Source organism: Numenius arquata, chromosome W (assembly GCF_964106895.1).
Source record: "Numenius arquata chromosome W, bNumArq3.hap1.1, whole genome shotgun sequence".
Lineage (NCBI taxonomy): Eukaryota > Metazoa > Chordata > Aves > Charadriiformes > Scolopacidae > Numenius > Numenius arquata.
In genome coordinates this window covers 9,695,004-9,721,897 of record NC_133615.1, presented here as the reverse complement: position 1 = coordinate 9,721,897, position 26,894 = coordinate 9,695,004, and the positions used below count along the sequence as shown (strand labels likewise).

The following is a 26,894-nucleotide window of genomic DNA, read 5'->3' as shown; positions in this document are numbered from 1 at the left end:
TGCTCAGAACTGGTTTCCACAGGTTTGTTATCAGGCAAGGTTGTTGTAACTAGCTGAGCTTTCATGCTTCAGTGTCTTTCCTCCTTGAGTTCTTGGAAAGCTCACTGAAACTAGGGTAAGGTTGAGTGACCTAAATTTGTACTTTTCTTCACAGTGGGCTCATTGCTCAGTGGGGCAGGGGACCTAGTGATCAAGGACATCATAAAAGTCAAGTTACTCAATGCTTGTTTTGCTTCAGTTTTTACTGGTAAGGTCTCAGGTCCCTGAACCAGCTAGCACAGTTTGGGGGAGTGAAACAGTAGCACAGTACAGGAAGAAAGAGTTAGGGAGCACTTAAACCAATTGGACATATACGAGTCCATGGGACCAGATGGGATGCGTCCAAGCATGCTGAAGGAGCTGGCCAATGTCATTGGGAAGCCGCTGTCTATCATCTTTGAAAGGTTTTGGTAATTGGGGAGGCTCCTGATGGCTGGAACAGGGCGAACATCACTCCCATTTTCAAGAAGGCCAAAAAGGAGGATCCAGGGAACTGCAGGCTAGTCAGCCTTACCCTCTTTTCCCAGGAAGATTATGGAGCAAATCCTCTTAGAAACCATTTCTAAAGAGATGAAAGACAAGGTGATTTGGAGCAGCCAACATGGCTTTAGCAAGGGCAAATCATGCCTGACCAATCTCGTTGCTTTCTGTAATGAGGTGTCTGGCGCTGTGGAAGAGCGGAAGGCAGTGGATGTTGTATACCTTGACTTTAGCAAGGCCTTTGACACAGTCTCCTATAGCTTTTTTATCTCCAAATTGTTGGGATATGGCCTAGATAAGTGGATGATAAGGTGGATGGACCATTAGCTGGACTGCTGAGCTTAAAGAGTTGTGATCAGTGGTACAAAGCCCAGCTGGGGGCCAGTAACTAGTGGGGTCAATTGCTCACCACCCAATGATTGATTGTCCAGCCCGTCCTGAGCAGAAGTTGCAGATTCCTGCCCCCCGGTCAACCCCCATTTATATACTGAGCATGACGTCTATGGTATGGAATATTCCTTTGGCCAGCTTGTCCTGTCTATGCTCCCTCTCAGCTTCTATGGGAAGCTGAAAAAGTCCTTGACTTAGTATAAACACTACTTAGCAACAACTAAACCAATATGTGTTATTAACATTATTCTCATACTAAATCCAAAACACAGCAGCTACTAGGAAGAAAATTAACTCTATTCCAGCTGAAACCATGACAGTATCCGCCCCTTATTCTGTACCATCTATGTCATGCCTAGGTCTTACACTTTTCAATTAATCACCACCACTTTTCCTGTCTTTAAGATAGATATATACACACACACAGAGATATCGTTCCCTTCTTAGTCTATGAGCCATCCATCTAAAATGTCCATTGAGTTCATTTAGTCAATGACTTTGGGCTTCATCTGTCATAACAGTCTTTCAGGGCAGAAGATATGGTGTGTGGTGTTGGATTGTTGCATGCACAAACTTGAACATAGGAAGTTCCACATGAGGAGGAACGTCTTTACTTTGAGGGTAACAGAGCATTGGAACAGGCTGCCCAGAGAGGTGGTGGAGTCTCCGTCTCTGGAGACATTCAAAACCCACCTGGACACGTTCCTGTGCAACCTGCTCTGGTAGGGGGGTTGGACTAGATGATCTCCAGAGGTCCCTTCCAACCCCATATCATTCTGTGATTCTGTGATTCTTCATTAATTTGGGTGATTCTTACTGTAATACCATTGATATAGCATATAGCAACCATAGTAGTGATGACATATAGCGGTAATTAGCAATTAACATCATACAGTTTAATTCATTGGCTATTCTCACCCAAACTCAAATCCCCTTGAGGTACACATCGGACTTCCCCACCCTTCCACATCACCCACCGAGTGCACCCAGGTCCTTGAGCAAAAGCAATCCCACGGATGGGTTTGCCCGTGGAAGGAATAAACCAGACAGTCTTCCCTAACATATTCTTCATGTCCTCTATGGGGACTTTATCCCCTTCCACAGTACGTAAAAGTTCTGATTGGGCAGGGCCAGCTTGATTGGTAGATCTCCTGGTGTTAACTAACCAGGTGGCCTTTGCTAAATTTGTATCCCAATGTTTTAAGGTCCCACCACCCATTGCTCTCAGTGTAGTTTTTAATTGTCCGTTGTATCGTTTCATTTTTCTGGAGGCTGGTGCACGATAGGGGATGCGATAGTGCCATGCTCTTTGGCCCAGGTATCCGTGAGGTTGTTTCAGAAATAAGTCCTGTTGTCTGACTCAGTTCTTTGCGGGGTGCCATGTTGCCATAAGACTTGCTTTTCAAGGCCCAGGATGGTGTTCCGGGAGGTGGCATGGGGCACGGGATATGTTTCCAGCCATCCGGTTGTTGCTTCCACCATTGTGAGCACATGGCGCTTGCCTTGGTGGGTTTGTGGGAGTGTGACATAATCAGTCATCCAGGCCTCCCCATATGGAACCATGCTCTGCCCTCCCTGAGACAGAAACGGGAACAGCCACCAGAAAAAACCCAAGACCAAGGAGATCCTGTATCCTCCCCCAGGCTGAAGGCAGTAGCTTAAAGGAGAGGAGTGAATGGAGGCAAGTCCACGCTCGGGGCGGCAGGCGAACCCCCTCCTTGCCTACCTCGCCTTCCCAGGTGCCTCTATACAACTGGTATGAGGCTCCGGATTTGGAAGGTCAGTCATAATGTGGATGATGGTCCATCTACACCAAAGGTGCTGCCAAGGTCAGAAAGGCCTATCCCGTGTATCACGACCACCTCCACGAGGAAGAAAAGACAGGTTATAGTTGTAGGCGACTCCCTTCTGAAGGGAACAGAGGGTCCAATATGTTGGCCAGACCCTCCTCTTAAGGAAGTCTGCTGCCTCCCTGGGGCCCAGGTTAAGGACATCACTAGGAAACTTCCTAGCCTGGTACGGCCCTCGAACTATTACCCATTACTGCTTTTCCATGTGGGTGGTGATGAAGCTGCAATGCATAGTCCAAAGGCAATCAAAAGAGACTTCAGGGCCTTGGGACAGTTGGTAAGGGAATCTGGAGCACAGGCTATTTTTTCCTCTCTCCTTCCAGTTGCGGGCAGTGACACTAGAAGAAACAGGCAGGCCCAGTCTGTCAATACATGGCTCTGTGGCTGGTGTCACTGACACAATTTTGGGTTTTTCCATAATGGGATGGCCTACACGGCACCAGGCTTACTGGCATCAAATGGGATTCACCTTTCTGAAAGGGGGAAGAGGGTCTTTGTTCACAAGCTAGCAGTGCTTGACAAACCTTTAAACTAGGCTTGAAAGGGGAGGGGGATGATACCAGGCTTGCCTGTTACGAGCTGTGGGATGACACGCCAAGGTTAGAGGGACAGGGTGCTAGTGAGGGCCCTCAGCCTGTTGCTGTGAGACGTGTTGGCTACACTGCATCACACTTGAAGTCTTACGGAGATGAGCCAGGGGCTCCTGAGGTAATAGGAGCCAAGAGGAAAACACCAGTGAAATACCTCAAAGGAATTAAGGGGCGTTCCTCTAAAAAGGTGACACTTCTGACAGCCCAGCTGAAGTGCCTCTACACCAATGCAGGCAGCATGGGCAACAAACAGGAGGAGCTGGAAGCCACCTTGCTGCTAAAAAGCCACGACCTAGTTGCCATTACTGAAACTTGGTGGGACAAATCCCATGACTGGAGTGTGCCTATTGATGGCTACAGGCTGTTCAAAAGGGACAAGCGAGGAAGAAGGGGCGGAGGCATTGCCCTCTACATCAAGAAATGGCTAGAGTGTGAAGAGCTGTCTGAAGAATAGCCACGAGCAGGTTGAAAGCCTATGGGTAAGAATTAGAGACCGAGGCAACAAAGGAAACCTTCTTGTGCTTGGTGTCTACTACAGGCCGCCCGATCACGGGGAGCCTATTGACGAAGCCTTCTTACTCCAGCTACAGGAGGCATCACACTCACAGGCTCTCTTCCTGCTGGGGGACTTCAACCACCCCGACATCTACTGGAAAAATAGCACGGTGAGCTGTAGGCAATCCAGGAGACTCCTGGAGTGCATGCAGGATAACTTCTTAAGCCAGGTAATAGACAGCCTCACCAGAGGGGATGTGATACTGGACCTGATGGTCACCAATGCAAGCAAGCTAATTGGTGATGTCAAGATTGGAGGCAGCCTGGGCTGCAGTGATCATGCACTGGTGGAGTTCACAGTCCTGAGGGATATGGGTCAGGGGAAGAGTAAAGACAGGACCCTGCATTTTAGGAAAGCAAACTTCCAGCTCTTCAAGGAGTTAGTCAATAGGACCCCTGGGAAACTGCCCTCAGGGACAAGGGAGCAGAACAGAGCTGGCAGATCTTTAAAGATGCACAAGAGCTCTCAATCCGCAGGAGTAAGAAAATCAGGAAAGGAAGGCAAGAGACCAGCATGACTGAGTTGAGACCTGCTGGTCAAACTAAAGGGCAAGAAAGAGATGCACGGGCAGTGGAAGCAGGGACAGGTATCCTGGGAAGAGTATAGGGATGCTGCCCGGTTGTGTAGGGATGGGGTCAGGAAGGCAAAGGCGTGGCCGGAGCTAAACTTGGCGAGGGACTCAAAGAATAATAAGAAGGGCTTCTACAGGTATGTCAGCCAGAAAAGGAAGGTCAAAGAAAGCATACCTGCCCTGATGAGTAAGACTGGCAAATTGGTAATAACAGAGGAGGAGAAGGCTGAGGTACTCAACAACTTTTTTGCCTCAGTCTTCACTGGCAACCTCTCTTCCCACAGCTCTCAAGTGGATGGACCGCAAGACAGGGACTGTAAGAGAAGATCAGGTTCATGACCACTTGAACCTGAACATATAGAAGTGTATGGAACCTGACGAGATGCATCCCAGAGTCCTGAGGGAATTGGCTGAAGTAGTTGCCAAGCCACTCTCTGTGGTATTTGAAAAGTCACAGGAGTCAGGTGAAGTCCCTGGTGACTGGAAAAAGAGAAACATTGCAGCCATTTTTAAGAAGGGTAGAAATCACAGAATCACAGAATCTTCTTGGTTGGAAGGGACCTTTGAGATCATCGAGTCCAACCACAAAAAAATCCCCAACAAAACAAAAACAAACCACCACCACAACAACAAAACAAACCAACCAAACAAAAACAACAAAAAACAAACAAACAAAAAAACCCCAAACACCAAAAAAACCCAAACAAAAAAACCCCAAAAAAACCCACAAAAAACCCCCAAAAAACCAAACAAACAAAAAAACCCAAAAAAAACCCAAAAACCCCACAAAACAAACACCCACAACCACACACCACACCCACCCACAAACAGACACAACCCAACAATCTCAGGCACTAGAGCATGCCCTGAAGTGCCATGTCTACACATTTCTTAAATACCTCCAGGGATGGTGACTCCACCACCTCCCTGGGCAGGCTGTTCCAGTGCCTGACCACCCTCTCAGTAAAGTAATTCTTCCTGATATCTAATCTAAACCTCCCCTGCCCCAACTTCAGACCATTTCCTCTGCTTCTGTCATTATTCCCTTGGGAGAAGAGGCCAACACCCACCTCTCTACAACCTCCTTTCAGGTAGTTGTAGAGGCCAATGAGGTCCCCCCTCAGCCTCCTCTTCTCCAAACTAAACATGCCCAGTTCCCTCAGCCTCTCCTCATATGACTTGTTCTCTAGACCCCTCACCAGCTTGGTGGCTCTCCTCTGGACACGCTCCAGCAGCTCAATGTCCTTCCTGTAGTGAGGGGCCCAGAACTGAACACAGCACTCGAGGTGAGGCCTCACCAGTGCCGAGTACAGAGGCACCATCACTTCCCTACTCCTGCTGGCCACGCTGTTCCTGATGCAAGCCAGGATGCCGTTGGCCTTCTTGGCCACCTGGGCACACTGCTGGCTCATGTTCAGCCGGCTGTCCACCAACGCCCCCAGGTCCTTTTCTGCTGGGCAGCTTTCCAGCCACTCTTCCCCAAGCCTGTAGCGTTGCCTGGGGTTGTTGTGACCGAAATGCAGGACCCGGCACTTGGCCTTATTAAACCTCATCCCATTGGCCTTGGCCCATTGATCCAACCTGTCCAGGTCCCTCTGTAGAGCCTGCCGACCCTCAAGCAGATCAACACTCCCACCTAGTTTGGTGTCATCTGCAAACTTACTGAGGGTGCACTCAATCCCCTCATCCAGATCATCAATAAAGATATTAAACAAGACCGGCCCCAAAACTGAGCCCTGAGGGACACCACTGGTGACCGGCTGCCAACTGGATTTCACCCCATTAATCACAACTCTCTGGGCACGGCCATCCAGCCAGTTTTTTACCCAGTGAAGAGTACACTTGTCTATGCCATGATTCGCCAGCTTCTCCAGGAGAACGCTGTGGGGGACGGTGTCAAAGGCCTTACCAAAGTCCAGGTAGACAACATCCACAGCCTTCCCCGCATCGAGAAGGCGGGTCACATGGTCATAGTTGGTTAAGCAGGACCTCCCTTTCATAAACCCATGCTGGCTGGCCCTGATCCCTTGGCTGCCCTGCACTTGCCATGAGAGTTCACTCAAGATGATCCTCTCCATGATCTTTCCCGGTACCGAAAGGAGGACCCTGGGAAATACCGACCTGTCAGCCTCACCTCTGTGCCTGGGAAGATCATGGAACAGCTCCTCCTAGAAGCTATATTAAAGTACATGGAGGACAGGGAGGCGCTTCGAGACCGCCAGCATGGCTTCACCAAGGGCAAGTCCTGCATGACCAACCTAGTGGCCTTCTATGATGGAGTGACTACATCAGTGGACGAGGGAAGAGCTATGGATGTCGTCTATCTGGACCTCTCTAAGGCTTTGGACATGGTCCCCCCCAACATCCTTCTCTCTAAATTGGAGAGATATGGATTTGATGGGTGGACTGTTTGGTGGATGAGGAATTGGCTGGATGGTGGCATCCAGAGGGTAGTGGTCAATGGCTCAATGTCCAGATGGAGATTGGTGACAAGTGGTGTCCCTCAGGGGTCCGTATTGGGACCAGTACTGTTCAATATCTTCATCAATGACATAGTGGGATCGAGTGCACCCTCAGCAAGTTTGCCGACGACACCAAGCTGAGTGGTGCGGTTGACATGCCTGAGGGACAGGATGCCATCCAGAGAGACCTGGACAAACTCAAGAAGCGGGCCCATGTGAATCTCATGAGGTTCAACAAGGCCAAGTGCAGAGTCCTGCACATGGGTCGGGACAATCCCTGGTATCAGTACAGGCTGGGGGATGAAGGGATTGAGAGCAGCCTTGTGGAGAAGGACTTGGAGGTACGGGTGGATGAAAATCTGGACATGAGCTGGCATTGTGTGCTTGCAGCCCAGAAAGCCAACCGTATCCTGGACTGCATACAAAGAAGCGTGGCCAGCTGATTCTGCCCCTCTACACCGCTCTGGTGAGACCCCACCTGGAGTACTGCATCCAGCTCTGGGGCCACGAGTACAAGAAAGACGTGGACCTGTTGGCGTGTGTCCAGAGGAGGACCACAAAGATGATCAGTAGCTGCAGTGCCTGTCGCTGGGGTTTGAGTAGCCACAATGCCTGTCATTGCGGTTTGAGCAGCTGCAGTGCTCCCGCATCCCCACCAAGCACTGGTAGCAGATGGGGTGGTAATTTTAAATAGTTGTTCAACCCTAAGCAAGACCTGAAAGACATTCAGAAGACCCAGCCATAGGAGCATCCCAAGGATATTCAAATTTCTCAAGAGCTATTGTAATTAGCTGTCCTGGGTTGAGCGACACAGGACTAATTTCTCTTCTAATGCTGGGGAAAAGTCCGCTTTTAGAAGACTCTGGTGTCTGAATTTGTGAAAATATTTACTTTATAGCCAGCCAGGCTCTGTGGGATTCAAGGTCTCGGTGTTTTCGAGCCTTGCCAGGTGCAGGGACGAGGAGGAGCGAGGCCTGGGCGCTTGACCCAGGCTGGCCAACAGGATTATTTCATACCACGAACATCACGTTCAATATAAATTAGAAACGTTTGCTGCATAGTTTCTCTCTCCCTTGATGGCAGCAGTCCAGAGAACTCCTCGCCCCGGTACCGGACCCCTGAGGCCTCCCCTTCCTCCCGAAGCCGTTGCGCTCGCAGTGTCCGACATTTGCTGTCCACTGCTGGGAGTGCACAGCTTCCTACTGATACAATTGGCTGAGTATAATTTTTGTATATCATATCAGTATCGGGATTAATACTGGTTCTTTGGTATTGTTAATTATTTAGTCTTAACCTATTAAATCTATTTATATTTCAACCCTCATGTTTCCTTGTGTTCCCCGATTCCCCTTTCCAGGTGGGGAGGGGTCATCGGGTGATAGAATAATTGTCTAAATGACAATAAATTGTTATGGGTTTTCTCAAACCATAACATTAGCCTGGAGGAGAAGGGGAAGGGGAAGGAAGGTGTCTCCCCCACCAATTGGTTCTCCTAGGAGAAAAGGTAAAAAGTGTAATTATTAATAGTTTCTGCTAGATGGCTCCCAAAGTACAAAGATAAAACCGCCACTGCTGTTCCACCCTGCGCGTCACCTGCCACCACTGAGTACAGACACAATTTTATCATAACATAAACTAGTGTTACACAGTACAGCAAAGCAATAACCTTAATCCAGTGCCCAGAAGTGATAAACTTGCACATAAGCACTGATAAACAGTACATATGACTAGTAAGGTGTTACCATAACACAACTCTGTGAACAAGTCTAAGAGCAAATAAAACAACATTGTGATCAGCAACGATTAAACTAATATAATGAATGCTTATAACAAATTTGCTTTAACATGTTCTGGTCAGCTCTGTCATTATCTCAACCCTCTGTGCCCCATGTTGTGCGCCAAAAAGGACTGTCGTGGTTTAACCCCATCCGGCAACTAGGACCACACAGCCATTCACTCACTCCCCCCCCTCCCCAGGAGGATAGGGAGAAGAGGGAGAAAAAGGAAAAAAACTTCGTGGGTTGAGATAAAGACAGTTTAATAGAACAGTAACAGAAGAGAAAATAATAATAGTGGTAAAAGAATATACAAAATGAGCGATGCACAATACAGTTGCTCACCACATGATGATCGATTGCCCAGCCCGTACTGAGCAGCGATCGTGGATTCCTGCCCCCCGGCCAACCCCCATCTATATACTGAGCATGACGTCTATGGTATGGAATATTCCTTTGGCCAGCTTGTCCTGTCTATGCTCCCTCTCAGCTTCTATGGGAAGCTGAAAATGTCCGTAACTTAATATAAGCATTACTTAGCAACAACTAAACCAATATGTGTTATCAACATTATTCTCATACTAAATCCAAAACACAGCAGCTACTAGGAAGAAAATTAACTCTATCCCAGCTGAAACTAGGACAACTGGGACCAATACTGGTATTTAATGTCTTCATTAATGATCTGGACAGTGGGATGGAGTGCACTCTCAGCAAGTTTGTGGATGACACCAAATTGGGGGGAGTGGTCAGTATGCTGGAGGTCAGGGCTACCATTCAGAGGGACCTGGACAGGCTGGAGAAATAGGATGACCAGAACTTCATGAAGCTCAATACGAGCAGATCCGAAGTCCTGCATCTGGAATGAAATAACGCTATGCAACAATACAAGCCAGAGGCCAACTGCCTGGGAAGCAGCTCCACAGAAAAGGATCTGGGGGTCCTGGTGGACAAGTTGACGATGAGTCAGCAGTGTGCCCTTGCAGCAACGACAACCAACTGCATCTTGAGCTGTATTAGCAAAAGTGCAGCCAGCAGGTCCAGGAAAGTGATCCTTCCCCTTTATTCAGCACCTGTGAGACTGCATCTGTGGTACTGTGTCCAGTTTTGGGCTCCCCAGTACAAGAAGGATAGTGACACACTAGAACAAGTCTAGCAGAGGGCCACCAAGCTGGTCAGGGGCTGGAGAATATGACATCCAAGGAGAGGCTGAGAGAACTGGGCCTGTTCAGTCTGGAGAAGAGAGAGAGATAAGGACAGGGAGATTACTTGCCAATTATCATCACGGGCAAAACAGACTCAACTTGGGGAAATTAATTTAATTTACTGTCAATTAATTGTAACAAAGCAGGATAATGAGAAATAAGAACAAATCTAAAAACACCTTCCCCCCCACCCCTCCCTTCTTCCCAGGCTCAGCTTCACTCCTGACTCTTCTACCCCTTCCCCTTCCCCTCCCCCCCCGCCAAGCAGCACAGGGTGATGGGGAATGGGGATTGCTATCAGTTCATAATGCTTCATCTCTGCGGCTCCTTCCTCCTCACATTCTTCCCCTGCTCCAGCATGGAGTCCCTCACACAGGATACAGTCCTTCACAACCTTCTCCAGTGTGGGTCCTTCCCACAGGCTGCAGTTCTTCAAGAACTACTCCAGCATAGGTCCTTTCCGTGGGGTGCAGTCCTTCAGGAATGGACTGCTCCAGCACGGATCCCCCATGGTGTCACAGGTCCTGCCAGAAAACCTGTTCCTGCATGGGCTCCGCTCCACAGGCCGCAGTTCCTGCCAGGAGCTTGCTCCAGCGTGGGCTCTCCCATGGGATCACAGCTTCCTTCAGGACACATCCACCTGCTCCAGCACGGGGTCCTCCACGGGCTGCAGGTGGATATCTGCTCCACCGTGGACCTCCATGGGCTGCAGGGGGACTACCTGCCTCACCACGGTCTTCACCACAGGCTGCAAGGGATTCTCTGCTCCAGTGCTGGAGCACCTCCTCCCCCTCCTTCTTCACTGACCTTGGTGTCTGCAGGACTGTTTCTCTCACATATTCTCGCTCCTCTCTCTCTCCGCTGCTGTTGTGCAGCGTATTTTATCCTTCCACAAACACAGGTCACCAAGCATGAGGAATATCATGACACCCACAAAGCCCTTCTGGAGCGAGGCCCCACCCAGGCAGCTCTGTGATTAGCTGAGGAAAGGGGAGACGGGGTGGGGCTTACTCCTCCCAGCTGCTCTTTCTCTTGGTCACGTGTAGTTGACGTGAGTTGGGTTTCTGTGCTGCACTTCATACGTCATCGAGAATGTGAGGTGGTGGATGCAGCGTCCAATTTGGTCGGCGGCGGTGGCAACCTTTATCTCCAAATTGCGTTTTCAGGTGGCATGGAAGACGCAACAGGTGAGTCACTGAGGAGAGGGTGTGCTGCTGCTCGGATCTCTCTCCACTGCGGCGGGGCCACCCTGTGCGGCCTCTCTCTCTCGTCCCTCATTCCTGTCTCATAAGGATTCCCGCCGGTGGTGAAGGTCGCGCCGGGCTGGACCGCTTGCTGCCTCTGGAGCATGAGTCCTAGACTGTCACGGCAGCGCGGAGGGGGGCGGGGAGTACCCGGAAGCGGCGGCGGGGGGGTGTACGGTAGCCGGGCTGCATCAATTCGTCCCCGCGCTCCAGACTGGGAGTGGCGTCTTGGGACACGCTCCTCAGTGGGAACCGCAGGAGAGACATTCCGCCATGCCGCGGAGTAGGCGAGGACTGGACAGGAATAGGGAGAATAACAACAGCACGCGGCAGTCTTCTGCAAGCCGCCTGGAATCCTAGCTGCTGATCCCTTGGTCACTTTCTCTCATCCACGCAGGCAGTGAGCTCTGCAGTACCTGCTGCCGAGAAGCTGGTGGCAGTCTACACAGCAGAGTTTGAAAGCCTGATCCTGCTCAGAACACACACTCAGGTTGCTTCTCTAAATCCCTGCGTTGTTCCTGATGCAGGCACCAAGAAAAGGCTAAACAAGAGAATGCAATGGTTGCCTTCCAAACTCAACACTGTGTTTAGGTGTCTTTTCTTTTGGCAGTTCCACTTCTTTACAGAAAAACTCTTCTCAGGCTAGAAGAAAAAAAATAAGAGAACCATTCAGGTTGGAAGGGACTTCTGGAGGTCTCTAGTCCAACCTCCTGCTTAAAGCAGGGTCAACACTGAAATCAGACCAGCTTGCTCAGGGTTTTCTCTAGTCAGGGCTTGAAAACCTCCAAGACTGGAGACTGCACAGAATCACAGAATGCTATGGGGTTGGAAGGGACCTCTGGAGATCATCTAGTCCAACCCCCCTGCCAAAGCAGGTCCACCTAGAGCAGGTTGCACAGAAACGTGTCCAGGCGGGTTTTGAATGTCTCCAGAGACGGAGACTCCACCACCTCTCTGGGCAGCCTCTTCCAGTGCTCTGCCACCCTCAAAGTGAAGAAGTTCCTCCTCATGTTTAGATGGAACTTCTTATGTTCAAGTTTGTGCCCGTTTCCTCTTGTCCTGTCACTGGGCACCAGTGAAAAAAGACCGGCCCCATCCTCTTGATACCCTCCCTTTAAGTATTTATAGGCATTGATCAGATCCCCCCTCAGCCTTCTCTTCTCCAGACTAAAAAGACCCAAGTCCCTCAGCCTTTCCTCGTAAGGGAGATGCTCCAGGCCCCTAATCATCTTTGTAGCCCTCTGCTGTACCCTCTCCAGCAGTTGCCTGTCCTTCGTGAACTGGGGAGCCCAGAACTGGACACAGTACTCCAGATGGGGCCTCACCAGGGCAGAGTAGAGGGGGAGGATGACCTCCCTCGACCTGCTGGTCACACTCTTCCTGATGCACCCCAGGATGCCATTGGCCTTGGCCACAAGGGCACTCATGTTGACTCATGGTCATCCTGTTGTCCACCAGGACTCCCAGGTCTTTTTCCTCAGAGCTGCTCTCCAGCAGGTCAGCCCCCAACCTGTTCTGGTGCATGGGGTTATTCCTCCCCAGGTGCAGCACCCTACACTTGCCCTTGTTGAATTTCATCAGGTTCCTCTCTGCCCAACATTCCATCCTGTCCAGGTCTCGCGACCTGGACAACTGTTGTGCAGTTGTGCAGGTCTGCACAACTACTCAGGGCCCCTGTTCCACTGCTTGACTGTCCTCATGGTGAAAAACAGTTTAGCCAGCGTGAACCTTGCTTATTTCAATTTGTGCCCATCGTGTCTTCTTCCCACTATGCAACACTCTGAAGAGCCTGGCTCTGTCTTCTTGATAGCCTCCTCATAGGTACTGGGGGGGCTGGTATTAGCAGCCTTCCTTGCTCCGGGCTGAACAAGCACAGTTCCCTCAGCCTCTCCTCATAGTGCAAGTACTCCAGTCCCCTGACATCTTGGTGGCCCTCTGCTGAATTTGATCCACTTTATTGATTACTTCCTTGTGTAAGTAATGTGTATTGATTACTTACTTCCTTGTGTAAGTAATTTTGGGTGCCCAAAATTTGACACAGCATTCTAGATGTGATCTAATGAGCACCAAGTAAAGGAGGATAATCACTTCCCTCAATCTACTAGCTATGCTCCTATTAGCCCAGGATACTGCTAACCACCTTTGCTGCCAGAGCCCAGTTCTGGCTCATATTCAGCTTGCTGTTTTCAAAGATCCTCGGGTCTTTTTCAGCAGAGTTGCTCCCCAGCCAGTCCCCAGATGGTATTGATGCCAGGGGTTCTTCTTCCCTAGGCACAGGACTTGGCATTTGTCCTTGTTGAATTAAATTAGGCTCCTGTCAGCCCATTCCTCCATCCTGTCTAGGTCTCTGAATGGCAGCCCTGCCCTTGAGTGTATTTACTTCATCCTCCCAACTCCTGCAAACTTGACAAGAGGAAGATGCATCACCTCCTCCAGGTGTTTGATAAGAGATTTTAAACAGGACAGGTTTCAGGATAGACCCCTGCAGTACCACGCTTGTCACAGGCATCCCAGTAGAGTACAACCCATTAACTACCACTCTCTGAGCTCAGCCATGCAACTAGCTTTTAAACCCATCTAGTTGTCTACCCATCCAGAATATAATATCCCAATTTGGGTACAAGAATATTGTGGGATACAGTATTGAAAGCCCTGCTAAAGTCGAGGTAAATGACATCCAGTGCTCTCCCTTCATCCACAAATCCTGCCATTTTATCACAGAAGGCAATTAGGTTGGTCAGGCATGATAGCTGCCCCTTGGTAAATGCATGCTGACTGTTCCCGTTCCCAATCACCTTCTCCTTCATGCGCCCAAAAATGTGTTCCAAGAGGACTTTATGATTGTCCCAGGATCTGAAGTTCCCTGGGTCGAACTTTTGGCTTTTTATTTTTTAAAGATGAATGCAACATTTGTTCTTCTCTAGTCATCAGGGAATTCCCCTGATCTTCATGACTTTTCAAAGCTGAAAAGAGAACGGCCTCACTATGAAACCAGCCAGTTCTCTCAGCACCCTTGAATGCAGCCCATCTGGTCCCATCCATGGATTTGTACAGATTAAGTTCTCTGAAATAATCCCTGATTCAATCCTCATCCACTGTTGGTAGTTTTCCTTGAACCCTGTCTCTAAGCACAGAGGCCTGGGAGACTTTGTCGATGAAGACTGAGGCCAAGAAGGCATTGAGTACCTCAGCCTCATCTATGTCCGCTGTCACTAGATCACCCACCTCATTCAGCAGTAGGCTCACCTTCTCCTTGTTCAGTCTTTTACTCTTAAAGTGGTAATAGAAGCTCTTGTTGCCCTTGATCTGTGATCTGTGGAGTTCCTCAAGTTGCTTAAAGAAGGCTTTGTCTGCTTCCTCACCCTGTCTGTAACAAACTCCTGCCACAATATCACGCTTATTGGCCTCTGCTTTGATCTTGTTCGCTTCCTGTTAGTTGTAAGGGTAATCTTCAGAAATTGAGACCAATGTAAGCAAAGATATAGCTGTATCTGGGATGGGATCACTTCTTGGAAAATAAAAACAAACTGGGTAACCAAATTAATTTCCTTTATGATATTTAACTTCTGATTAAATCATATAATGAAGGCGGCAGTCAAATATCATAAACTTGTCGGCTCATGGTAACTATTAGTTGTATGGGGAGCTATCTGTGAAGAAACAGGTTAAAGAATATTACATAATATTGCTATTTATTTTCCCCCAGGTGGATATGCAGAGTTACTGGGGAGGGGGGGGGGGGAGGGGGGAGTTCACTTCAAATTTTAGTGTCTTTTGTTAAGTAGTTCAAATAGCTTTTCTTTTTTTTTATTTAAAATTTTTATTTCAGCTGTACCATATTTTAGTTCAAAGTAAACAGTAGCTAAGCAACTGTGTGAGCTTAGTGCTTGTGTGGACAACCACAAAACCATGGATGAAAGGCAAAGAACAAATTTAATCTCAATACCTCGCAGACCAGGGGATCTCCAAAGCAACACCCGGGCAGAGGCAAGCAAGCAGGGAACTCCGGCACCGCGGAGCGAGAGAGTCCTTATTAGCGAGAGAGTGAGAGCTCAGACTTGCTGTTCTCGTCTGTATTTCAAGGGTTCAAGCAGCCGTAGTTTTCCACTGTGCTTTGATCTTCTTCAACAGCAGAGCGGGAATCTCAAGCGTGTTAGATAAGGTGTCCCTGAGTCCATCACAGACTTACATTATCTAAATGCGGATGTTCTACTTGCGAGCACATAAGACTGAACAACAATTAGTGTGATATATGTGTTGTCTAGCACCTCAGGTGCGAGTCACTTGAGCGTGTTTATAATCCTCCTCACCAACCTTCTGTTACTTTCCCACAGCAAACATTTTGGCACTAGCAAGCGACTCATCCACTTCTGCTTTTACTTGGCCCAACTTTTTGTTTTAACACCAAAATAATTATAATGATTCTTCAGTGTGTTGGCTACTTGTGCAAAATACTATAGTGCAACTAATAGGTCTTACCTGACAGGCCTTCACCAGTATCTGTAAGAAGTATTAAGGGTTCCTCTATTATAATGAGCTACCGAGATTGAAGAATTTCTTACTTACACGCATAGCTATGTCTTGAAAAGTGTCAGACTTAGAGTTTAATGCAGATAGTTAGGAACCATCTGTAGTCAAGTTTTGAAAAATATTGTATTGTTCCTTTTTTAAGTTGGTTGATTCCAGTTCCTCCAGGTGCCTCACCCTGAGAGACACATGCATACCTGGCTCCCAAGCCACGGCCTTCTCCAATGTGGGTCCCTCCCACAGGCTGCAGTTCTTCATGAACTGCTCCAGTGTGGGTCCTTTCCATGGGGTGCAGTCCTTCAGGAGCAGACTGCTCCAGCGTGAATTCCCCACGGGGTCACAGGTCCTGCCAGAATACCTGCTCCTGCGTGGGCTCCTCTCCACAGGTCCTGCCAGGAGCCTGCTCCAGTGCAGGCTTCCCATGGGGTCACAGCTTCCTTCAGGGCACATCCACCTGCTCCAGCATGGACCACCATGGGGTCCTCCGTGGGCTGCAGGGTGGATATCTGCTCCACCATGGACATCCATGGGCTGTTAAAGTGCATATAGTAAACTGTGTTAAATTTATCTGGTAGGGAGAAGAACAAATCTGATTATTTTTAGACTAAGTATATTAGTATGCTATTTTTTCTTTTATTCTACTTAATGGAATATTTGAAACATACTAGATTGTTTTTACGTTATAAAAACAACGAAAGAGATAAGTTGCAGTGAACTTTAAGCAAGCTTTTGGGAGAGGGAAGAATTTGGAGGCTTATTTAGATATTGTTTGGTGGTTTTTTGTTAAATTACACTGTCATGTAAACTATTTTTAATGCTTTATTACTGGGCACAGTAAAAAGTGTTGAATCACAGTTCAGAACTATATTTCACATAACTTGATAGTGATGATTTTGTTTAACAAGTAACAATTGGGTTTGATCCTGCTGTGTTTTAACTGCATGTGTGCTTTTTTAAATGGGACGATGTCTTGTTGGGCGGGTGGAAACATGTAGAGTGGCTAGTTCTCTTAGCTACATATATGCAAACTGACTATTTCCTCCCCCCCCCCGGCCTTTTGTAAGAGGATAAGGGTTTGAGTTAAGACTCTGAGAAGGTAGTTATAAATTTGGCTCCTCCTGTACCCAGCTACCAACTCCAACAAACCTTCTAGGAATTCAGTATCTACTTAACCCTCTGTTAAATTTGGTTGGAATTGGCCAAGAGACTTGGAAGTTAATAACTGAAGGGAGATGGATGAACAGGCAGTGAAATTCCATCACACTTCCATTTACTCTGCAGCTTTTTTTAATAATCTATATAAATAAAAATTATTAGTTTCAGAAAATCATACTTTATTTCTCCCTATATAGTAGGGATGCTTGCTCACCAGTAGTAAATGGTGATGTAAGTTAATAATTCAAACGTTTACTAAGCACACCCTCTATTAATGGTTCTTTCAAGTTTATAATCAAAATATTAAGAGAAAAAATGCTGATCCTCTTATTCTTGAGAGCAAATCATTCTGACATTTGAAAAAAAATGTGTCCTAAAACTCTTTCAGGAGATATCAAAGCAAATTGTAAAACTAAAAACCATAACAACAAATATGTGGAACGAATCTTCCAGTAATTTCAGTGTTAGTGACTTCCCAAGGGAGAAGTAGTGTCTGAGTAGTAAATAGTCCTCAGTAGATTTTTCTTCCATTAATACATGTAGTTGCATTTGAACCCACAGGAACTTGGCTGCAGTAAGAAGTTTCGTAGCTTAACTACACATTGTGAAGAAGTACTTCCTTTTGTTCCGAACCTGCTAGTTTTGTTCCATGGCCCCTAGTCTTAGGGGAGAGAGAACAGTTTTCTTCTCCATTCAGGATTTTGTAGTTTTTCTTCATATCTTGCCCTTAACATTTCCCTGACTCTGAAAGTTTCTATAGTTATAAAATATTTGCAGCCAAGCAATTTGTGTATTTTGTTTTTACTTTTAGTGATTTGTGCAGTTACAGTACTAGGCTGTTGCCTTTCCTGAGGCTTACTGAAAGACAATTGAACTGAACGTCTGCTGTTTATGACTAATTTGTGACCCACTGACTATATCTGACTCTCCAGAAGAATTAATCTAGCATTTCCTGGATCCCCAAGCTCTGCATTGGAAAATGGTTTGAGACCTTATAAAGACTGCAGAGACTGGCTACCTGTGTGAGCCGATGCAGGCAGGACACAGGAACAACCACAAAACCATGGATTAAGAGCAAAGAACAAATTTAATCTCAATACCTCATGGATCGGGGAACCTCTGAAGCAGCACCTGGGCAGAGGCAGGCAAGCAGGGGATGCAGGTACCACAGAGCGAGAGAGAGTCCTTATTAGCAAGAGAGCCCTTGTTAGCAAGGGAGTGAGAGAGCGAGAGAGCTCCCACTTGCTGTTTGGGCCTGTATTTCAAGGATTCTGGCAGGCAGAGTTTTCCACTGTGCTTTGATCTCTTCAACAGCAGGGCAGGAATCTCAGGCGTGTTCGATAAGGTGCCCCTGAGTCCATCCCAGGCCTGTGTTATCTAAGTGCAGATGTTCTACTTGTTGAGCACACAGAACTAAGCAACAATTAGTGTGATATATGTGTTTTCCAGCACCCCACATGCGAGTCACTTGAGTGTGTTTACAGTCCTCCTCGCCAATCTTCCGTTACTTTCCCACACTACCTAAACAACTTCTCACACAATTGGAAGCATATGTTGTGTGGCCAAAATGGGTGTCCCTCATGACTAGGTATGCACCACCACATAGTTGAAATGCGTGCCTTCTAGTCGTTTGGTAGGGGAATGGTTGGGATATTGTCATGGGCAAGACAGTGTTGACTCAGAGAATTTCCCTTAAAAATATGTTAATTGGTTATAAATTAAATTTAATTCAGGTATTGAAACACCTTTCTTCCCCTTTCCCCAGGCCCAACCTCAGTCCAGACACCTCTCTTCCCCCCTCCCTGGTCTCCACTGCCTTTATTTTTGCCATGCATCACACTTGGTCCCTTCAGTGAGGCAACAGGCAGTGCAGGATGTTTGGAACAGTGCATAGTGTTTTTTCTTCCACTGCTCCCGTCTTTTTATTAATTTCCTCTGCGCTGGCATGGGCTTATCTACAGGCTGCAGCCCCTTTTGGGGGTGTACCTGCTTTGGTGTGGCTTATCGATGGGCTGTAGTCCCCTCAGAAGCGTACCACCTCCTCTGGCATGGAATAACTCCTTCTGAGAGTGTCGCCAGCTGTGTCCCCAACAGTGTCCCCTTCCTTGTGTCTCTTTCTGTTTATCCTCACATGTGTCCTCACATGTCTCCGTCTGTGTGTCCTGCCCCTAGCTGCTACCACCCTTTGTTAAATATGTTTGTGCAGAGGTGTCATGTGTTCCCCTGGTTGAAGTTTTGGTATGTGGTGGGTTGTTTTCATCAGTTGCTGAGCTGGCTGTAACCAGCTGTGACTAGCACAGGACAGTTCATGGCCTATGCATGCACAGATCAGCCCTGCAGCCCCCTGCTAGCAAAACCCCGCCATTTATGCTAAATATAGATATACTGCAAGTACTTCAAGGGAATCTTTGTCACCAGCTGTTGCTGAAAGGTGAAGCATCACTGAACCAAAAAGGGAAAATCAGACAATGTATCAAACTAAGCCTTTCAAAAATATAATCTTGTTATTGACTTAGCTGCATTGCACATATTTAATAACCTGAAGTATTAATGCATTTTTCTGGATGTTCCATGTGCCTAGCACATAATATATATGACCCAAACAAAGCTTTTCACTTTACAAATGCTCATGTGTAAGATCTCAACTTTAACATTGCTCGGAGAATTAAATTAAAACAGCCTAGGATGCTTTGCTCCTCAACGAGAACATTCATGTAATAGCTTACTATCTCTAATTCATGTACTTTAGCTTTAAACAGTTAAGACATGTTCACAAAATCAATACACACATACGCACACTGGATCGATCCCCCAGTAACTGGGCTTAGACACTCAATCTACCCAGTAGCTGGCTCCTGGATCCCCCCAGTCGCCTCCCACAGAAACACACACATAAATGAGTCTCTTATTCCACTCCCAGACCCCACAGTCTCTTTGGCAGTTGGCTTCGACCCCCTGGTCCCTCCGATAGCCAATTCCTCCAGGTGCCTCACCCTTAGAGACACATGCATACCTGGCTCCCAAGCCAATTCACCTACTTGCTGGCTATTCTGATTTGATAGTTGCTAGTGATCATGCACTGACTTACATACCCTCACTTGCTCACTCCAGTTGCTGGCACCATGGACACATGGCCTGTGATCCCCACTGCAGTTGGTGGCACTTAGATCTTTGTACATACACGCATGCACACAGAATTGAGAGCCCCTCACCCAGGAAATTAGTTAGAAATGGAATTTAATGACAAGACAGGACAGGCTGCATTGGTCAGGCACAGGGCAGGGCCAGACAAGTATACCGACCGACCGGCCACCTGCTTACACACAGTTGGCCTTTTTTATCCCCTTATCCTTCTGTTTTCCCCACACTTGTTCCTCCCCAAGTCTCCTAGATCCCTTTCATTCCCCACTTTTGGTTCCTCTCCTAAAGATCCCATAAGTCTTGTGCAATCCCAAAAGGCTCTTCCCCCACATCCCTAGGGGCATGGAATACATTATGACAGTTACTACCCTCGGTCCGAAAGGTGCTTAGGGGAGCTGCCCATTGATTCACAATATGGTTGAGGTTGGAAGGGACCTCTGGAGGTCTTCTTGTCCAACATCCCCTGCTCAAGCAGGGCCACCGAGAGCAGGTTACCCAGGACCATGTCCAGGCGGCTTTTGAATATCCGCAACCTCTCTGGGCAACCTGTTCCAGCGTTCAGTCACCCTCACAGTAAAAAAGTTGTTCCTGACGTTCACATGGAACCTCCTGTGTTTCAGCTTCTGCCCATTGCCTCTTCTCCTGTCACTGGGCACCACTGAAAAAGAGCCTGGCTCCGTCTGCTTTGCACCCTCCCTTCAGATATTTATATACGTTGATGAGATCCCCCCTGAGCCTTCTCTTCTCCAGGCTGAACAGTCCCAGCTCTCTCAGCCTTTCCTCATAGGAGAGATGCTTCAGTCTCTAATCATCTTTGTGGCCCTTCATTGAACTCTCTCTAGTATGTCCATGTCTAGAATATCAACCATGTCTGTTGTGGTTTAACCCCAGTAGGCAGCTAAGCACCACACAGTTGCTCACTCACTTCCCCCACAATGGGATGGGGGAGAGAATTGGAAGGGTAAAAGTGAAAAAACTCATAGGTTGAGATAAAGACAGTTTACTAAGAAAAAAAACCCAAAACAACAAACCAACAAAGAAAAGCAAAACCAAGAAAAACAAGTGCTGAAAAAACCCCACCCAATTGCTCGCCACCAGCTGACTGATGCACCGCCAGTTCATGAACAATGGCAGCCCCAGCCCAGGTTTTATTGCTGAGCACAATATCATATGGTATGGAATATTCCTTTGGTCAGATGGGGTCAACTGTCCCAGCTGTGTCCCCTCCAAACTTCTTGTGCACCCACCAGCCTACCTGCTGGCGGGGCAGCACGAGAAGCAGAAAAGGCTTTGACACTGTGTAAGCACTGTTCAGCAATAACTAAAACATCAGTGTGTTATCAACAATGTTTTCATCACAAATCCAAAACAAAGTCTGGGGAGGTCCCCGCTACTCAGAGCTAGCCAACATTATTCCAGTTTACAAGAAGGGCGTGAGGGAAGACCCAGGAAACTACAGACCTGTTAGTGTAACCTCAGTACCTGGAAAAATTATGGAGAAGATCATACTGGGTGCTATTGAAAGGCATTTAAAGGACAATGCAATCATCAGGCACAGTCAACATGGGGTCACAAAGGGAAAGTCCTGCCTAACTAATTTGATATCCTTCTATGATAAGATCACCTGCCTAGTGGATGAAGGGATGGCGGTGGATGTAGTTTTTCTGGATTTTAGTAAGGCTTTTGATACTGTCCCTCGCAGCATCCTTCTGGACAAGTTGTCCAACTGTGAGATGAGCGGCTAAGGACTCTGGGGTTGTCTAGTTTGGAGAGAAGGAGACTGAGGGGCAATCTCATTGCTCTCTACAACTTCCTGAGGAGAAGTGGAGAGGGAGGAGCTGATCTCCCTGGTACCCAGTGATAGGACACGTGGGAATGGGTCAAAGCTGTATCAGGGGAAGTTCAGACTAGATATTATGAAACATTTCTTTACCGAGAGGGTGGTCAAACACTGGAACAGGCTTCCTAGAGAGGTAGTCGATGCCCCATGCCTGTCAGTGTTTAAGAGGCATTTGGACAATGCCCTTAATAAGATACTTTAATTTTTGGTCAGCCCTGTAGCGGTCAGGCAGTTGAACTAGATAATCGCTGTAGGTCCCTTCCAACTGAACAACTATTCTCTTCTCTTCTCTAGCCCCATACAAGCTACTATGAAGAAAATTAACTCAATCCCAGCCAAAACCAGTACATTCTCCACACCTTATTCCATACCATTTACGTCATGCTCGGGTTCTACACTATCCAATACATCATCATTAACCACCACCACCCTTCCCATCCTTTGATATATACATTGCTATCATTCCCTTAGTCTGTGGGCCAGCCCTCTAAAATGTTCATAAAATGCCCATAAAATATCCATCAAATTAATTTAGTCCATGACTTTGGTCTCCATCTGTTATGGAGGTCACTCAGGAAAGGAGAGATGGTGTGTTGTGTTGGATTGTTGCACACTGAAGCCACCGCAAGTTGTATCACCACTGCACTTGCCTGGTTCCTCACAAGATTCAGTCTTCATTGGTTTGGGTGAGTCCTGCTATAATACCTTTGACACATGGCAGCCACAGCAGTGGCGACATACAGCATCATATAGCAATGGCATCATACAACTCAAACCACGGGTTATTTTCACCCAAGATTAAAGCTCCTTGAGGTACATATCAGAATTCCCCATCCTTCCGCATTGCCCACCAAGTACACCCAGGTCCTTGAGCAAAAGTAATCCCATGAATGAGTTTGCCTTTTCCCGAGGTAGGAGTAACCCAGGCTTTCCCAGCCAGGTCCTTATGTGTACTACAGGGGCCGTATCTCCTTTCACAGTACATAGGGGTTTCAGTTGAGCAGGGCCAAGTCGATTGGTAGATCCTCTAGTGTTAACTAGCCAAGTGGCTACACTCAGTCAATGCCGTGCTCCTTGGCCCAGGTGTCTATGAGGTAGTTTTGGAAATGCGTCCTGTTGTCTGATTCAATTCCTTCAGAGGTGCCGTGTCGCAATAAAACTTGCTTTTCAATGCCCAGGATAGTGTTTTGGGCAGTGGCATGGGTCACAGGGTATGTTTCTATCCATCTGGTAGTCGCTTCCACTATTGTAAGCATGTGGTTCTTGCCATGGCGGGTTCATGGTAGTGTGATATAATGAGTCTTCCAGGCTGTCGTGGTTTGGCCTCAGACGGCAACAAAGAACCACGTGGCAGCCACTCTCTCGGACCGCCCCCCCCCCCCCCCAGCCATGAGGGGAGAATCAGAAGAAAAAGGCAAAACTCGTGGTTTGAGACAAAGGCAGTTTAACAGAACAGCAAAGGGAACAAGAAAACAACAACGATAACACTGAGGGAGGAATATACAACTACGATTGCAATACCACCACTCCTGGCCCGGATCCCAGGACCTCCCAGCCCGCTCTCCCTGGCGACTTCCTGCCCCCTCTCCCAGCCAGCTCCTGGCTACCCCCTGGGCACAGCTCACATGGGATGGAATACCTGTGTCCCTGCTAGATCCTGGGGAGAATTAACCCTGTCCCTGCCGGAACCAGGACACAGGCTTACCCATATTGATATTTCAGCCATCGTCCTCTATACCAAAGAGGCTTTAGACGCTTGGCTTGTTTGATTATGGCGCACTTTTGACATTCATGGATAACCTGTGCAATGGCATCAATAGTTAAGTCCATCCCTCAGTCATGAGCCCATTTGTATGTTGCATCCCTTCCTAAATGTCCTGGTGTGTCACGGGCCCATCAAGCTAAAAATAGCTCACCCTTATGTTTCCAGTCCAGATCCACCTGAGCCACTTCAATTCTAGCAGCCTGGTCCACCTGCTCATTGTTTCGATGTTCCTCAGTGGCATGACTCTTGGGTATGTGAGCATCTACGTGATGTACTTTTACAACCAGGTTCTCCACCCAGGCAGCAATACGTTGCCACAATGCAGCAGCCCAGACGTGTTTACCTCTGCGCTGCCAGTTGGTCTCCTTCCATTGCTGTAGCTACCCCCACAGGACATTTGCTACCATCCATGACTCAGTATAGAGATAGAGTACTGGCCACTTTTCTCATTCATCAACATCTAAAGCCAACCATCAGTAAAAAGGGCATATTGCTTCTCATTTTCTGGTAATATTTATACAGTGGGGCCTCTTCAGCACAAGTTACCTCCTCTGGTAACAGTCTGAAATTTCTGCATTCTGGCCAGTCCGTGATCACTTCCAAGATTCCTGTGCAATCGCAGGTTCCCATTTGAGCCTGTTGCATGATCAGTGCAACCCACTTAATCCATGTAGCATCAGTTGCAAGTTGCATGACCCTCCCTTTGAACATCCAGCCCAGCATAGGCAATCATGGTGCCAAAAGGAGCTGTGTTTCAGTACTAACTACTTCTGAAGCAGCTCAAAGCCCTTCATATGCTGCTAATATTTCTTTTTCAGTTGGAGTGTAGCAGGCCTCAGATCCTCTATATCCCCAGCTCTAAAACCCTAGAGGTTGACCTTGAGTCTCTCCAGGTGTTTTCTGCCAGAAGCTCCAGGTGGGGCCATGGCCCCTGGCTACAGTGTAAAGCGATTTTTCACATCTCGTCCTTTCTGGACTGGCCCAAGGGGTATCACACGAACTCTCCCCCATTTAATTTGTTCAATAGTCTGTCACTGCTCAGGGCTCTATTCAAAACTGTTCTTCTTCCAGGTCATTCAACAGAGAGGGCTTATGATCAGACTATAACCTGGAATATGCATTCTCCAAAAAGACACAACACCTAAGAAAGCTTGTGTTTCTTTTTTGTTAATTGGTGGAGATGTAGTTGTTATTTTATTGATCACATCCATAGGGATGTGATGACAGAATCTTCTTGGTTGGAAGGGACCTTTGAGATCATTGAGTCCATCTTGCTATTTTATTCCTAAAATCTGGATGTCCTGTGCAGGTCCTTTGACCTTACTTTGTTTTATGGCAAAACCAGCTTTCAGAAGGATCTGGATTATTCTTCTCCCTTTCTCAAACACTTCTACCTCTCTGTTGCCCCACACAATGATGTCATCAATATATTGCAGGTGTTCAGGGGCTTTGCCTTGTTCCAGTGCAGTCTGTATCAGTCCATGGCAAATGGCAGTACTGTGTTTCCACCCCTGGGGCAGTTGATTCAAGGTGTATTGAACATCCCTCCACATGAAAGCAAACTGTAGCCTGAATTTTGCTGCCAAAGGGATTGAGAAAAATGCATTAGCGATATCAATTGTGCCATACCACTTGGCTGTCTTCGACTCCAATTCATATTGGAGCTCTAGTATGTCCGGTACAGCAGCACTCAGCAGCAGTGTAACTTCATTCAGGCCACAATAGTTCACTGTTAGCCTCCATTCTCAGTTAGATTTTCTCACTGGCCATATGAGACTATTAAAGGGTGAGCGAGTCTTGCTGATCAGTCCTTGGCTCTCCAGTCATCAAATCAGCTTATGGATGGGAATCAGGGAGTCTCAGTTGGTGCGATATTGTTGCTGGTGCACTGTCATTGTAGCAATTTGCACCTTCTGTTCTTCGACCTTCAGCAACCCCACAACAGAAGGAGAGACCAGGCAAGCTAGACAGCTGTTTAATCTTCTCCGTACTCAAGGCAGCTATATCAAAAGCCCACCGGTACCCCTTTGGGTCACTGAAGTACCCTCTCCTGAGGCAGTCTATGCCAAGGATACACGAGGCCTCTGGGCAAGTCACAATAGGATGCCACTCATTCCCAGTTAGGCTCTCCTCAGCCTCCAACACAGACAATTGTTGGGATCCCCCTGTTGCTCCAGAAATACAGATGGGTTTTGCTCCTTTGTATCCTGATGGCAATAGGGTACACTGTGCACTGGTGCCTACCAGAGCCTTATACTCCTGTGGCTCTGATGTGCCAGGCCATCGAACCCACACCAACCAGTAAACACAGTCATCCCTTTTCTCTGCCTGGCTGGAGGCAGGGCCCATTTATTCCTGGACAGAGTAATCATTACTTGATTTTTGTAACTGCAAACCAGAAGTCCCTTTATTAGGTTCAGAAGTAAGATATTCCCTTCTACTCTGCTCCATAGAAACTGGAGCAGTAAATTTCCTGGATGGATGATGTTTGGCTGTTGCTTTTTTCTTGCAATTCCTATTGAAGAAGCCAAGCCATTGAAGAAGAAGCAACCCTTTGATTCCTCAGCTTTTATACTGAGCATGGCAGATGGGATAGAATAATAGAATACCTTATTGGTCAGGAGAGGTGCCTGAGGACTGGAGGAAAGCCAATGTCATCCCAGTCTCCAAAAAGGGCAAGAAGGAGGACCCAGAAAACTACAGGCCAGTCAGCTTCACCTCCATCCCTGGAAAGGTGATGGAACAGCTCATCCTGGACGTCATCTCTAAGCATGTAGAAGAAAAAAGGTCATCAGGAGTGGTCAGCATGGATTCACCAAGGGGAAATCATGCTTGATCAATCTGATAGCCTTCTACGATGGAATGACTGGCTGGGTGGATAAGGGGAGAGCAGTGGACGTTGTCTACCTTGACTTCAGCAAGGCTTTTGACACTGTCTCCCATAACATCCTCATAGGTAAGCTTAGGAAGTGTGTGTTAGATGAGTGGACAGTGTGTCTGGGGGAATGGAAACAACTCCTTTTATCCACCAGACCCCTAAAAACTTCCTGTGCAGGGCCCTGACACTTAGACAGAGGAATGTCTAGTCCTAGAGTTATTAATTTTTCTTGCACACCTTCCAGAGTGCACTTGACATCCTCTAAATTGCCTCCCCCTATCAGTATGTCATCAATATATTGATAGATGGTAACGCCTGGTGGGCTAGAAATTTCTGCTAAAACCTTTGCCAAGGCATTATGGGCGATAGTAGGGGAGTGCTTATAACCCTGGGGCAACCTGTTAAAGGTATACTGTACCCCTTTCC

At 47.5% G+C, this 26,894-nt stretch overlaps 1 protein-coding gene across 1 annotated transcript in view; it reads left to right on the top strand.

Moving 5' to 3' along the window:
* The first annotated feature begins 10,977 nt into the window (after window positions 1–10,977).
* The window catches only part of LOC141476682 (mitochondrial nicotinamide adenine dinucleotide transporter SLC25A51-like), a 34,578-nt gene continuing 18,661 nt past the window's right edge, over window positions 10,978–26,894 (top strand). The window contains exon 1 of the mRNA XM_074165489.1: window positions 10,978–11,105. Coding sequence (XP_074021590.1) covers window positions 11,025–11,105 — 81 coding nt within the window. The 5' untranslated portion in view covers window positions 10,978–11,024. The remainder of the gene's footprint in view (window positions 11,106–26,894) is intronic.